The sequence below is a fragment of the Macaca mulatta genome, chromosome 1 (genome assembly GCF_049350105.2).
Source record: "Macaca mulatta isolate MMU2019108-1 chromosome 1, T2T-MMU8v2.0, whole genome shotgun sequence".
NCBI classification, from domain to species: Eukaryota; Metazoa; Chordata; class Mammalia; order Primates; family Cercopithecidae; genus Macaca; species Macaca mulatta.
In genome coordinates, this window is record NC_133406.1 from 163,393,505 (window position 1) to 163,409,425 (window position 15,921).

Below are 15,921 nucleotides of genomic sequence, written 5' to 3' on the forward strand. Positions count from 1 at the left end.
GTGCTTCAGTTTTCTGAAATCCAGAGCAACTCCACTTAAATGTTTTTTACATATTGGGCCTCCATGTACTACTTTATTTGAATTTAAAGTTTGAATCAAAGGGCGTGATTACAAAACGTTTGTAAACCACTCCAGTAGAGCATCCCACTGTGACGGATACAGAAAAAGAAAAAGAGCAATTCTGTTTTCATCATGTTAAGTGTGAGATCTTAGAGTTAAGGGTTCACAATACACTTTGAAGCATATAATTCAAGAAAGTGAGTATGCCTTTTCCCACAGTGGCCAGCTACTTTTTTATTACTGTCCTAATGTCTGCATAGTTTTCTTAAAATTCCAAGCATTATGATAGGAATGAAACTTTAATCTTTAAGCTCTTTGGAATGCATAGCTTCTTTAGGTTGGGAGAGTTTTAAAAATACACTATAGTTTAGTGTATTATGTCATTGGATTTAATAAACATTGTATATGTGTGATGCATGAATTTATTATTATATATTTTTTCAGTTTCAGGTGTGTCCCAAAAGTCTGTGTGTGTCTACTCCCGGACATCGCACTGATCTTTTTCAGAGGGATCCTAAAAATGTACTGATAACTGATTTCTTTGGAAGTGTACGGAAAGTGGAAATTACAACAGAGACTATTAATTTGCAACAGGGTTCGGAAATCATGGAAAGCAGGTATTCATTCATCTTAAACCATTATTTGAATAGAAGACTAGTCTCACAATTTGTACATTTTTTTGAAACGTTGTATTAAGAGGCAAAAGTTGGTGTTTGTAAGTAAAATTACATATTTATGCTCACCCAGTCTTCACTTTATGTAGGCTGTATGCTTTTCAGATTTATAGGCAAAAACTGTCAATATTAGTGGAAACTAAGATCATCATTAGGATTATGTTGGAACTCCAAAATACAATCTTGCTAGTAGTTCAATTTGAGACTTGCCACAAAGGCCTAAAACTTTTCCCATAACTGGCTATCCGAGAGCCATAATTTTCTGTTAGGCCTCCTGGTAACATTAGGGAAAGGAATGAGAAGTGTAAACCAGGTACTGCCTTGGGGAGTGAATTGTATGTGAGTGAGTACGGACATTTGTAAGAGAGAGGAAGTTGAGAGACGTTGGTTCACTTTGGATATGTGAATTTTAGAAATACTTATAATTTGTTTTATTTTCTCTTTAATCATTTTTAAAGGTAAAATACTTTATTAGAAATAAATAATGAGTCAGCCAATAGCTAGTTTCTTGAAATATATAATGGCATATGTTGTTAACCATGAAACTTTGTTATTTGTGATTATCTGTTGCTATCTATTAGAAAGTCACACTACAGGGAACTTTTTGGATTGAAAAAGGGCAATATATACAATTATAACAATTTTGAAAATTTTGAAGATTTGTAATTGAGCTTATGAATGTTGTAGGAATAAATTCAAACACTGGGACAAGATGCTTTTCTTTGATTCTAGTTACAATAGTTTCTTTTTTATTGATATATAATATTTGTACATATTTTGGGGGTACATGTGATATTTTGATACATGTGTACAGTGTTTAATGATTAAATCAGGGTAACTGGGATATCCATCACCTCAGACATTTGTCTTTTCTTTGTGTTGGGTACATTAGTATTTTTTTCTAGATATTTTGAAATATGCAATAAATAGTTAACAATAATTTCCCTACTATACTATCAAATACTATAACTTGTATCTTCTATCTAACTGTGTTTTTATGCTCCTTAACCACCTTCTCTTCATTCTCCTCCCAAACACTTTCCCTACCCAGCCTCTGGTCTACCCTCTACCTCCTTGACATCCACTCGTTTTGCTCCCACATGTGAATGAGAATATGTGATGTTTGTCTTTCTGTGCCTGGCATATTTCACTTAACAATAACTTTCAGCTCCATCCATGTTGTTACAAGTAACAAGATTTCACTCTTTTTTATAGCTGAATAACATTTTATTGTGTTATTTTATACATTTTCCTTTTCCATTCATCTGTTGATGGACACATCTTGATTCCATATCTTGACTATTGTGAATACTGCTGCAATAGACATGGGAGTGCAGATAACTCTTCAGTATACTGATCCTTTCTTCTGAATATGTAGCTAGATGTGGGATTGCTGGATCATACGGTAGTTTTATTTTTAATTTTTTGAGCAACCTCTACTGTTTTCTATAATGACTGTACTATTTTGCATTCTCACCAACAGTGTATGAGTGTTCCCTTTCTCCACATCCTTGCCAGCATTTGTTATTTTTTGGTCTTGTTTATAAGCTAAGTGAGGTGAGATGATATCTCGTAGTTTTGATTTGCATTTCTTTGATGATTAGTGATTTTGAGCATTTTTTCATATACCTGTTGTCTTCTTTTGTGAAATGTCTATTCAGATCATTTGCCAATTTTATAATTAGATGATTATTATTATTTTTTGCTATTGAGTTGCTTCAAATTCCTTATATATTCTGGTTATTAATTGCTTGTCAGATGAATTGCAAATATTTTCTCTCATTCTGTACGTTGTCTCTTCACTTTGAAGATTGTTTCCTTTGCTATGCAGAAGCTTTTTAGCATGATGTAATTTCATTTATCTATTTTTGCTTTTGTTGCCTATGACTTTTGAGGTTTTACCTAAAACATTTCTGCCCAGAATAATGTCCTGGAATGTTTCCCCAGTGTTTCCTTTTAGTAGTTTCACAGTTTCAGGTCTTAGATTTAAGTCTTTAATCCATTTTGATTTGATTTTGGGATATGGTGAAAGATGGGTATCTAGTTTCATTCTTCTTCCCAGCACGATTATTAAAGAGTGTCCTTTCCCAGTGTATATTCTTGGCACCTTTGTTGGAAATGAGTTGGCTGTAAGTGCTTGGATTTATTTCTGAGTTTTCTATTTGTCCCATTGGTCTGTGTGTCTGTTTTTAATCCCTGTACCTTGCTGTTTTGATTACTGTAGCTATGTAGTATAATTTGAAATCAAATAGTGTGATGCTTCCAGCTTTGTTCTTCTTGCTCAGGGTTGCTTTTGCTATTCTGGGTCTCTTGTGGTTCCATAGAAATTTTAGGGTTGATTTTTCTATTTATATGAAAAGTGCCATTGGAATTTTGATAGAGATTGCATATGTATAGATCAACAAATATACTTCTTTGGGTAGTATGGCCATTTCAACAACGTTATTTTATACAGTCCATGAGCATGGGATGTCTTTCCATTTTTTGTGTCTTCTTCAATTTATTTCATCAGCTTTGTGTAGTTTTTCCTGTAGAGATGTTTCACTTTGGTAAAATTTATTCCTAGATTATTTTTTTCTTTGGTAGGTATTGTAAGTGGGATTGCTTTCTTGATGGCTTTTTCAGATTGATAACTGTTGGATAAAAATGTGACTGATTTCTGTATGTTGGTTTTATATCCTGAAACTTTACTGAATTTGTTTATCAGTTCTAAGAATTTTTTGGTGGACTCTTTAGGTTTTTTTTTTTTTTTTTTTTTTTTTTTTTGAGACGGAGTCTTGCTGTGTCTCCCAGGCTGGAGTGCAGTGGCGCGATCTCGGCTCACTGCAAGCTCCGCCTCCCGGGTTCACGCCATTCTCCCGCCTCAGCCTCCCAAGTAGCTGAGACTACAGGCGCCTGCCACCACGCCCGGCTAGTTTTTTGTATTTTTAGTAGAGACGGGGTTTCACCATGTTAGCCAGGATAGTCTCGATCTCCTGACCTCGTGATCCACCCGCCTCGGCCTCCCAAAGTGCTGGGATTACAGGCTTGAGCCACCGCGCCCGGCCGACGCTAGGTTTTTTAAAGTGTAAGATCATGTTGTCTACACACAAAGATAATTTGACTTCTTCCTTTCCAATTTGGACACCCTTCATTTCTCTCTCTTGCCTAATTGCTCTGGCTCGGACTTCCAGTACTATGTTGGATAGAAGTGATGAGAGTGCACATTCTTATACCTTGTTCTAGATCTTAGTGGAAAGTCTTTCAGTTGTTCCCCATTAAGTATGATATTAGCTGTGGGTTTGTTATGTATGGCGTTTATCATGTTGATTTATGTTCCTTCTAATCCAGTTTGTTGAGAGTTTTTATCATGAAGGGATGCTGAATTTTGTTGAATGCTTTTTCAGCATCTATTGAAATTATCATATGGATTTTGTCCTTGATTCTGTTGATCATGTATCTTGTTTATTGATTTGCATGTATTGAACCCTTATTGCATATCTGGGATGAATCCCACTTGATCATGATGGAATGGTCTTTTTTTTTTAATGTGCTGTGGAATTCAGTTTGCTAGTATTTTGTGGAGGATTTCTGCATGTATGTTCATCAGAGATACTGGCCTTTAGATTTTTTATGTGTGTGTGTTGTGTTCTTGTCTGGTTTTGTTATCAGGGTAATGCTAGCCTCATAGATGAGTTTGGAAGTATTCCCTCCTTCAATTTGTTGAAATAGTTTGAGTAGACTTGGTATTAGTTCTTTAAATGTTTGGCAGAATTCAGTAGTAAATCCATCAGGTCCTGAGCTTTTCTTTGATGGGAGATTCTTTACTACTGCTTTGATCTTGTTACTCATTATTGGTCTGATTAGATTTTCTATTTCTTTCTGGTTCAATGATGGTAGGTTGTATGTGTCCAGGATTTCATATGTTTCTTCTAGATTTTCCAATTTTTTTGTCATGTGCTTGTTCACAATATTGTCAAATGAGATTTTGTATTTCTGTGGTATCAGTTGAAATGTTTTCTTTTTTATCTCTGATTTTATTTATTTGGGCTCTTAATCTTTTTTCTTAGTCTAACTACTGGTTTGTCAATTTTATCTTTTCAAAAAACCAACAGTTTGCGTTGTTGATCTTTTATATATTTTTTAGTCTCAATTTCTTTTTCTTTCTTTTCTTTTCTCTTTTCTTTTCTTTTCTTTTCTTTTTTTTTTTTTTTTTTTGAGATTGGATCTTGCTCTGTTGCTCAGCCTAGTCTGGAACTCCTGGGCTCAAGCGATCATTTTGCCTCAGCCTCCCACGTAACTGGGACTGAAGACATGCACCACCACACCAGGCTAATTTGTTTTTATTTTTTGTAGAGATGGGGGTCTCCGTATGTTGCCTAGGCTGGTCTCGAACTCCTGGGCTCAAACGATCCTCCCACCTTGGCCTCCCAAAGTGCTGGGGTTACAAGTGTGTGCCACTGCACCCAGTCTGATCCTTATTTCTTTCTTCTACTAATTTTGGATTTGTTTTGCTCTTGATTTTTGAGTTCTTTAAGTTGCATAGTTAGGTTGTTTATTTGAAATCTTTCTCTCTTCTGTAGGCGTTTATTACTATAAACTTTCCTTTTAATACTACTTTTGCTGTATCCCATATTCTGATATGTTGTGTTTGTATTTTCATTTGTTTCCAGAAATTTTTAAAGTTTCTTCTTAATTTCTCCATTGACCCATTTGTTATTCAGGAGAATGTTATTTCCATGTATTTGTATACTTTTCCAAAGGTCCTCTTGTTACTGACTTTCAGGTTTTTTTTTATAGTCAGAAAAAGACACTTGAAATTATTTCAGCTTTTTTGAATTTGTTGAGACTTGTTTTGTGACCTAACATATGGTCTATCCAGGATAATGTTTCATGTGCTGATGAGGAAAATGTATAATATGCAGCAGTTGACTGAAATGTTCTGTAAATGTCTATTAGGTCCATTTGGTTTAGAGTATAGACTCCAATACCTCTTTGTAGATTTTCTGCTTGGATGATCTGTCTGTTGTTGAAAGTGGGGTGTTGAAGTGCTATACTATTATTGTATTACAGTTTGCCTCTTCCTTTAGATCTAATCATATTTGCTTTATATTTGGGTAATACTGCAGTGGGTATATACATATTTACTATTACTATGTTCTCTTGCTAAATTGACTCCTTTGTCATTATATGATAACCTTCTTTGTTTCTTTTTATGGTTTTTGACTTAAAGTCTGTTTTATCTGATATAAGCATTGCTACTCATGCTCGTTTTTGGTTTTCATTTACATAAATATCTTTTTCCATTTGTTCATTTTTTTGTCTGTATCTGTATAGGCAAAGTGAGTTTCTTATAGGCAATATATAGGTGGGTCTTTGTTTTTTAATCCAGTTAGTCATGTCTTTTAATTATGATGTCTTTTAATAGAATTTAGTCAATTTGTATTCGATATTATTATTGATAGGTAAGGGCTTACTGTAGCCATTTTGTTATTTGTTTTCTAGTTATTTTGTAACTCCTCTCTTCCTTTTTTTCCATTTTCGTTTGTGGTTAAATGATTTTCCCTGATAGTATGTTTTAATTCATTGCTTTTTGCTTTTAGTGTGTCTATTATAGGTTTTTGCTTTGTGGTTACCATTAGGTTCATTAAAAATCCTGTAGTTCTAATAAGTTATTTAAAACTGATATGGCCGGGCGTGGTGGCACATGCCTGTAATCCCAGCACTTTGGGAGGCCAAGGTGGGCGGATCACTAGGTCAGGAGATGAAGACCATTATGTCCAACATGGTAAAACCCGTCCTTACTAAAAATACAAAAAACTAGCCGGGCATGGCAGTGCGCCCCTGGAGTCCCAGCTACTCAAGAGGGTGAGGCAGGATAATTGCTTGAACCCGGGAGGCAGGGGCTGCAGTAAGCCAAGATCGCGCCACTGCACTCCAGCCTGGTGACAGAGTGAGACTCCATCTCAAAAAAAAAAAACCAAAAAACCAAAAACTGATACTAACATGACTTCAATCACCAAAAAAGAGATAAGGAACAAACTGAAACCTGTAGATATTAACTCCCTTTCCCCCCACATTTTGAATTTTTCATGTCACAATGTGCATTTTTTTATACTGCCTATCTTGACAAATTGTTTTGTTATATGTTCTGGAAGAATGGAATTTTGGCTCTTAAATTATTTGTATGTATTAGCTCAGTAGCAAAAATTGTCATTGCTGAAGATTGTTGTTTTTAATCAAGGAGAAAATTACTTTAAATATCACAGCCAGATACCAAGCACTGTTGAATTAGAGCACCCTCTAGTGTTTATAAATAAATTTTATTTACAATGTTGCTATTTACCAGATGGCTTCATAATTACTGGTGTACTTTATTCAGTTAATTTATGAGAATCAGGTTCCCAGTGGTTCAGGAATTTTTACATAGATGCTACAGATATTATCTCATTGTATGTAGGTGCTATTTGCATACAAATATGAATGGCAATCCGAAGTTTATTTAGAGTTAAGTATATAATGAGAGATCAGATATCGTAAAAAACTGTTTTATTAAGGAAATTATAGTCTGGAGTATAGATGTATTTTTAAAAATCTTAGGTTAAATTATCAATACGTGTTATTAAAATTGACAATTAGAGCTGGGCGCGGTGGCTCACACCTGTAATCCCAGCACTGTGGGAGGCCGAGACGGGCGAATCACGAGGTCAGGAGATCGAGACCATCCTGGCTAACACGGTGAAACCCCATATCTACTAAAAATACAAAAAATTAGCTGGGCGTGGTGGCGGGCACCTGTAGTCCTAGCTACTCGGGAGGCTGAGGCAGGAGAATGGCGTCAACCCGGAAGGCAGAGCTTGCAGTGAGCCGAGATCACGCCACTGCACTCCAGCCTGGGCGACAGAGTGAAACTCCGTCTCAAAAAAAAAAAAAATAAATAAAATAAAATAAAATAAAATTGACAATCAGAAATACTTTCTACACATATTAGGGAAACAATGGAGTCTATTGGTTCAGTTATTCATATTTTATATTTTGCATAGTACACTAGACTAAAATCAGATATGATGGAGAACTTTAGTACATAAAACTGATTGGGAGTACCTATATGCAATAAGAATTGTTTTTATATGTCTTCTGAAACTTAGACATGTTAAGATAAAGTTATATAGTAACAACACCTTGTTTCTGCCTATGTCTTACTAATTGTGTTGTAATTTATTTGCAAGAGCAGATGAGGTAAAATAAGGACTGATTGTAATAAGCTTTGCTTAGGTAACTTGATTTTAAACAGCTTCATTGTAGTATACATAGGCTGACTTTGGATAATTATGCAGACAGATAAACGGTATTCCTATTCAAAGAGTTGGGTTTTTTAGAATCTGGTGGTAATTCTGTGTTAGCAAACCTTTTACTCAGGTTACCAGTTTTGTATCTTTTCTGTATTAGGAAGATATCCTCCAGGTTGTGACTGTAAAATATTGCACATTTTAGTGTTACCAAATTTGTAAAAGTCTTAATTCTATAGAATTACCTAAGGAAAAACAGAACCTAGGACATTATGAACTCTAAACACTCACCTTTTATCTTAATGGGTTAGAAGAAACTTAGTTAGTCTGAATTTTTCTCCCCTCCCCTCCCCTTCCCTTCCCTCCCTTCCCCTCCTGATATGGTTTGGTTCTGTGTCCCCACCCAAATCTCGAATTTTACTTCCATAATTCCCATGTGTTGTGGGAGGGACCCGGTGGGAGATAATTGAATCATGAGGGTGGTTTCCCCCATACTGTTCCCATGGTAGTGAATAAGTCTCACGAGATCTGATGGTTTTATAAGGGGCCTCTGCTTTCACTCCCCTCTCATTCTGTCTTACTGCCACCATGTAAGAAGCACCTTTTGCCTTCTGCCATGATTGTGAGGCCTCCCCAGCTATGTGGAACTGTGAGTCCATTAAACCTATTTTTCTTCCCAGTCTCGAGTATGTCTTTATTCGCAGTGTGAAAACAGACTAATACACCTCCCCTCCCTTCCTCCCTGTCTTTCCCTTCTTTCCCTCACCTTCTCTTACAGGATCTTTCTCTCTTGCCTATGCAGAGTCATAGCTCACTGTACCCTTGAACTTTCAGGCTTAGGTGATCATCCTACCTCAGCCTCACAAGTAGCTGGGACTACAAGCTCATGCTGCCATGCCTGGCTAATATTTCTTTTCCTTTTTTTTTTTTTTTTTTTAAGACAGAGTCTTGCTGTGTCGCCCAGGCTGGAGTGCAGTGGCATAATCTTGGCTCACTGCAACCTCTGCCTCCCGGGTTCTAGCAATTCTCCTGCCTTAGCTTCCTGAGTAGCTGGGACTACAGGTGCATGCTACCATGCCTGGCTAATTTTTTGTATTTTAGTAGAGTCGGGGTTTCACCTTGTTGCCCAGACTGGCCTCAAACTCCTGAGCTCAGGCAATCCACCTGCCTCTACCTCCCAAAGTGCTGGGATTACAGGTGTGAGCCACCTCGCCAGGCCTCTTTTACATTTTTTTGTAGAGACAGGGTCTTGCTTTGTTACCCAGGCTGATCTAAAACTCCTGGCCTCAGGCAGTCCTCCTGCTTGGGTCTCCCAAAGCACTGGAATTACAGGCATGAGCTATGGTGCCAAGCCTCATTTTCTTAGTGATGTCTTTTGAAGGGTAGAAATTTTAATGTTGGTGAAATTCACTTATTTTTTCTTTATGCTTAGTACCTATTATGCAAGTAGTCTTTGCTTAACCAGGGTCATTAGGATTTTCTTGTTTTCTTCTAGAAGTTTTATAGTTTTAGCTTTTATGTGTAGGTCTGTGATCCATTTTGAATTAATTTTTGAGTATTGTGTGAGGTAGGGGTTAAGGTTCAGGTTTTTTCCATATGGACTTCCAAATATTCCAGTAACATTTGTTGAAAAAATTGCAGATGGTCCCCAACTTACTTACAATGGTTTGACTTATCATTTTTTACTTCATAATGGATTTATCATGGTATTAAATTCATTTTCAATTTACAGTATTTTATATTTACAATGAGTTTATTGGGACATAACTCCTCCATAAGTTGAGCAGCATCTGTATTTATTCCTCATTGAATTGTGTTGATCCCTTTGTCAAAAAATCATGTTTTTGGGGTCTATTTCTAGACTTTATTTTGTTGCATTGAAATATTTCTATCTTTATACCAGTATTACATTCTTGATGATTGTAGTTTTATAGAAACTCCTGAAATTATGTAAGTCCTCCAGATTTATTTTTTCATTTTCAAGGTTGTTTTCAGTGTTCTAGGTTCTTTGCATTTTCATATAAGTTTATGAATCAGCTTGTAGGTTTCTTAAAGTAAAAAAATAAAAAGAATAAAAGCCTACTGGGATTTTGATTGGGATTGAATTAACTTTATATTGGGCTGTATCACAGCTTAACAATATTGAGTCCCAACCACCCATGAGCATATCTCTACAGTTATTTAGATCTCATGTAATTTCTCCATATTGTTTTATTGTAGATATTTCCTACACATTTTATTAAATTTATTCCTAAATATTTTGTATGCTATTTTTAAAAAATTACATTTGTTTGTTGCTTAAATGCAGAAATATTACAGTTGATTTTATATTGACTGTTTTTCTGAGATCTTATTGATTTGGGGTCAACCCAATTCCAATCAAAACCCCAGCAGACTTTTTATTTTTTTATTTTTCTGTAGAGATTGACAAGCTGATTCCAAAATTTATATGGAAATGTAAAGGACCTACTATAGTATATATTATATTATTGAACATATGGATTCTAGTCTATTTATAATATTTACTAGGAAATTAAAAGTTAAATTTCCATATTCAATAGTAACATCTCTTTGAGATTCGAGTAAAATTGATTGTGAAGAATATGAAACTGTGATCACATGATTTGCTTAAAATTTCTCATAGTAAATTGTTACGATTATAAAACTTTATGAACCAAAAATTCACCAAAATGGCTCAAGTAACAGTTGGCAGGATTTCTCCCTTTCTACGTTACTATATTTTTCAAAGTGAGTAATTTGCTCATCAGTATAATTCTGCATTATCTTAGCATTTTATTTTGTCATTTATTTTATATTGTTATTTACAGCTGTTTGTCACTTCAGTTATTCAAAAGCTCATTAAAATGAAATTTCAGAAATTAGATGTGATTCGTTTGATTTATAAAGGGACCAAAACATAATTAAATTACTCATTTTGTCATTTTGCATACATATGAAGTTCTTATTGTTATAGTTTCAAAATAGATTGGTCATATCATGGGTAGTTTTTTGTTTTTGTTTTTTAGCAGTTTATTTCACTGTCCTATCTGTAATTAACAAAAACATCAATTGAGTTGCTTTATGACTTTTAACAAATCAGTATATATAAATAGTATAGCACAACATAGTACTGTATCCCTTTGTGTTAATACAACATCTCTAAATATAAATTGGCAAATATGTTTACTAGGAGTAGTAGTTTCCAACTAATGTTTATTAATATTTTTAAGTATGTCAAAGCAAAGTTAATTTTAATTTAAACACTAAATGCATGATAGCACCTAAAATTTTTAATTGTCTAAAATCTACAAATCGTATGATATTTATAAAACAATTAGAGGCAAATCCATTTGGATTTTTAGAGGATAAAGTTCTGTATTGTATAGAAAAATAAATTAAGTGACCTTTAAGGTTTCTTTTAGTTCTTTGATTTATGTCTTTTTGATTTATGTGACTCTTCCGATCTTTGCACTAATTGTAATATTATTGTTCCACTCCATAAATTAAATCTTACCATTCTAAATGAGTTAACAGACTTACTTATTGTCTGCTATCTGACATTATAGGGGATATTACAATATAATAATAAAAGCAAAGTCATTGGAATCAATAAGCTCCTAAATTCAGATCCTCTGCCATTTATTAGCTGTGCAACCTTGGGCAAACTATAGGACTTCTTCTGTTCTCAGTTTCTGCATCTGTAAAATGAGAATAATAACTCTACCTCATATAGTTAATAAAGTAATTTTTATTTTGCTTAGAAAGCACTTAATTCTATGCCTCAAAAATAGTGAAGCACTAAGTGTTAAGTATTATTGAGAGCACTTACCTCACACACTGATAAAAATTAATGATTGCTAGAATTCTATTTAAACTGCATTTTAGCCATTTAGCTGATTATCAATTCTGGTTTCAGTGATATAAACTAGTTATTTCATATTTGGAGGATTCTCATTTATAGAAATACTATACAGAATTGGGAAATTGTGTTGTACCAGAAGATGGCAGTAGTATCATGTATTTGTACATAGGGAACTGTCTTAATTTTTTTAAATGCTGGAGATCAAGGTAGCTTGTGCCTTCAAATAAATTATGATAGTTATTTCTTCAGGCAACTGGTAGAGAAAAATAATTTTGATATTGAATTGTCAGTTTGTAAAGGATGGTAAAAATTTCTCTCTATATGTAAGTTGTTTTGCTTTTAAAAAACCTAACAATATGGAATTTTATCTATGAAATAGGTAAATCTATCAGATACTTATGACATATTTTTAGATATTAATTTCCATGTTATTAAATATTTGACCAAGAAATTGAAGGGTCAAAAAGAGTTAAGGGGTGTTTGTGTGTGAGGATTATTTATTACTAATTAGTAATAAGGCAATCTTTATTTCTAGCTTATCATTGGGGAAAGTGGATTCCATTTTAAAAACTGATTTATATAATAACATTTTAGGAATGTAGCTGTTAGGTAAAACAAGAGGGAAAAGACATTTATATTAATATATAAATCTGTAATCCCATTTCAGAAATGTCAATTTTTATTGAAATAATGGTGTGCCTTGCTACCTGGGTTTCAAATATTCTACAAGTGAAGTATGGCCAAATTGCCCCCTCCTCGTGCTAGAAGAAACTTTTAAGGCAACATGATCTAGTAGAAAGAGCATGGAGCTGAATGCACTTGCATTCAAATTTTGCTTTTTCTGGGTACCAGATATGGTTTGAACTCTGTGTCCCCACTCAAATCTCATCTGGAATTGTAATCCCCATGTGTTGAGAGAAGGAGGGAGGTGATTGGGTCATGAGTGTGATTTCCCCCATGCTATTCTTGTGATAGTGAGTGGGTTCTTATAAGATCTGATGGTTTTATAAGTGTCTGGCCTTTCCTCTGCTTGCACTTCTCTCTCCTGCCACCATATGAAGAAGGTCCTAGCTTCCCCTTTGCCTTCTGCCATGATCGTAAGTTTCCTAAGGCCTCCCCAGCCATGTGGAAGTGTGAGTCAATTAAAACTCTTTTCTTTATAAATTACCCAGCTTGGGTATTTCTTTACAGCAGTGTGAAAATGGACTAATACAATACCTTAATCTCTCTAAGACTCAGATACTTTATCTGTCATAGGGTGATCTACTCTCTACCTTATGAGTTATTTTGAAGATTGAGGGTAGTGTATATAAAATGAACATACTTTGTCAATGCCTTTTTAAAAGTGTGCCATCTAAAACTCATCACAGTCATATTGATGTCTTCCTCCAGTGCAAGAGATACAATGAGCAATACAATACCATCTTTATTTGGTGTATTATAGTTCTGTTTCTATAGCTTGATTTGTGCTTTTATCAGCCATGCCATCTATACCCCATTCTGACAGGAATTATTATTAGCCTGGCTTTCCCATACTTACCTGTGTAGCTGACTTAAAAAAACAAAACAGAAAACAACTGAATTTCAGGATTTATGCTTATTTCTTTATGTTTTTATCTTACTAGTGTTAATTCAGTATTATAGCCTATTAGTCTTTTTTAATACTCATTCTGACATTGCAATATTAGTGTTGAACTATTTATGGGTTTTATTGTGGGGGAAAAATGGACCTGGTAAATGATACAGACCTCAGGTCTTTGCTCATGATATCCTTTATGTTGGATACCATTTTGGGGCACAGCTGTTAACTTTATTAGAAAACTGATTTCTCAGGGCTTAATCGAAAAATCAAAATTTCATGATAAAAATTTTTTGAATAGGCCAAGCGCGGTGGCTCAAGCCTGTAATCCCAGCACTTTGGGAGGCCGAGACGGGCGGATCACGAGGTCAGGAGATCGAGACCATCCTGGCGAACACCGTGAAACCCCGTCTCTACTAAAAAATACAAAAAAATAGCCGGGCGAGGTGGCGGGCGCCTGTAGTCCCAGCTACGCGGGAGGCTGAGGCAGGAGAATGGCGCAAACCCGGGAGGCGGAGCTTGCAGTAAGCTGAGATCCGGCCACTGCACTCCAGCCTGGGCGACAGAGCCAGACTCTGTCTCACAAAAAGAAAAAAAATTAAAAAAAAAAAAAATTTTTTTTGAATAATGCCAAAGTGGACCTAAAAAGTCAAAGTAAGGTTATTTATGTGAGTTTTTATTAAATTGATATAGTAAATATTGTTTAAAGCATGTTTTTCTACAGATGTTATAGATAAATTACTATCAAGTAATTGAACATTTTCATTTTGAAATTATTTTTCTCAAAAAATAAAGGAAAATCAGGGGACTTACCAACATTGACAAGCTGTATTATGCTCCATCTTTCTCTGCTTTAAATGCATTCATTATATACATAGTTCTTGTTATACTCAGAGATATTCCAGACTTGTTGCTTTCTTTAATTTGATGAAATTGTGACTTATTATTCTGAAAGTACTTTCACTAAGGGAAGCGTGCAGCTTATATTGTATGGAATGCCTTTTTCAGTTCCTTCATTTTAACTTCAATATTAAAAGCCATTCTCTGTTCCTTATCTGATGGCATCAGCTTCTAATGTTAATATATTCTAGTATGATTTCCCAAGAAGTAAAGAGCAGACAAAATAATGAAATACAAGAGTTCTTAGGATATGATCTCAAAATACCTGACTATGCTGGCTGAGAATTATATTGTACTACACCGCAGGTAGTAATGGACTTTGTTTGGCCTGAACTATATTGCCAGCCAGAGATTCAGAGATACTTGGTAAGCAGTTTAAACTGGGTTTTATTAAAATTCATATATCTAATTTTTATAATGTTTATTTATATCAAAGATATGTATATTTAGAGCATGTACATTGAGAGATGGAGCAAGAAAATAGTGTTTTATATTTCTTTTAGGTGATTTTAAGATTGCATGTTTTATAGCAATCTTTGGTACTTTTCCTTTAAGGTACTGAAACAGGTGATAATGAACTATATGGTGCGACATAAAGTTGTAACTACTGTAATTGCTGTGCATAAGCAAGATATTTAAAACATATCTAACTTACGCTTTAAAAAAAGTGATGTTCACAATGGTTTCTCTTTTGCATGTAAAAATACTGTGATATGTATCTTCTAAATCATAGAATATGATTAAAATATATCTTGTATGGTTTTAGTGTCAAATATAGGTTTTTTGTTTGTTTGTTTTTTGTTTTTTTGTTGTTTCTTTAAAAATTAGATATAGTAAAACCTTGAATATCCAAAAATTAGGTAACTTCTGCTAATAAAAGAATACATGATGTTCCCATGAGTTAACACTGACTCTGAAAAAACCCACTTTTACCTTAGGTATTGTATTAGGTCGTTCTTGCACTGCTATAAAGAAATACCTGAGACTGGGTAATTGGCTTATTGTTCTACAGTCTGTACAGGAAGCATAAGGGTATCTGCTTTTGGGGAGGCATCAGGAAGCTTCCAATTATGGTAGAAGGCAAATGGGGAACAGGCACATCATATGGTGAGAACAGGAGCGAGGACAGGAGCAAATTTAAGTGAGCAGGGGCAGGGGGGTTGGAGGAGAGTGAGAGTTAAGAGAGATAGAGGGAGGAAGGAAGGGGAGGGTTTGGGAGAGAGTGCAAGAGAGAAAGCGAGAGAGTGAGTGTGAGCACACACTAGGGGAGGTGCCACACACTTTGAAATGACCAGATCTTGCGAGAACTCACTCACTGTGGTGAAGACAGCACCACGCCATGAGGGATCTGCCCCCATGACCCAAACACCTTCCATCAGGCCCTACCTCCAGCATTGGGGATTACAGCTCAACCTGATATTTGAGCAAGGACAAATTTCTAAACTATATCAGATATAAAAATACAGCTTGACTTCCGTAGCCTTGGCATTCATAGTTTCACATTTCATTTGAAGGAAACATTTCTCAATAAAAGAACACCCTGTAATATTAGAATGAGATACAGCATTTCACTTTCTC

At 34.9% G+C, this 15,921-nt stretch overlaps 1 protein-coding gene across 1 annotated transcript in view; it reads left to right on the top strand.

Moving 5' to 3' along the window:
* Positions 1-15,921, top strand: part of PIGK (phosphatidylinositol glycan anchor biosynthesis class K) — a 114,259-nt gene that overhangs the window by 55,205 nt on the left and 43,133 nt on the right. Inside the window, exon 9 of the mRNA NM_001260944.1 lies at positions 505-677. Coding sequence (NP_001247873.1) covers positions 505-677 — 173 coding nt within the window. The remainder of the gene's footprint in view (positions 1-504; positions 678-15,921) is intronic.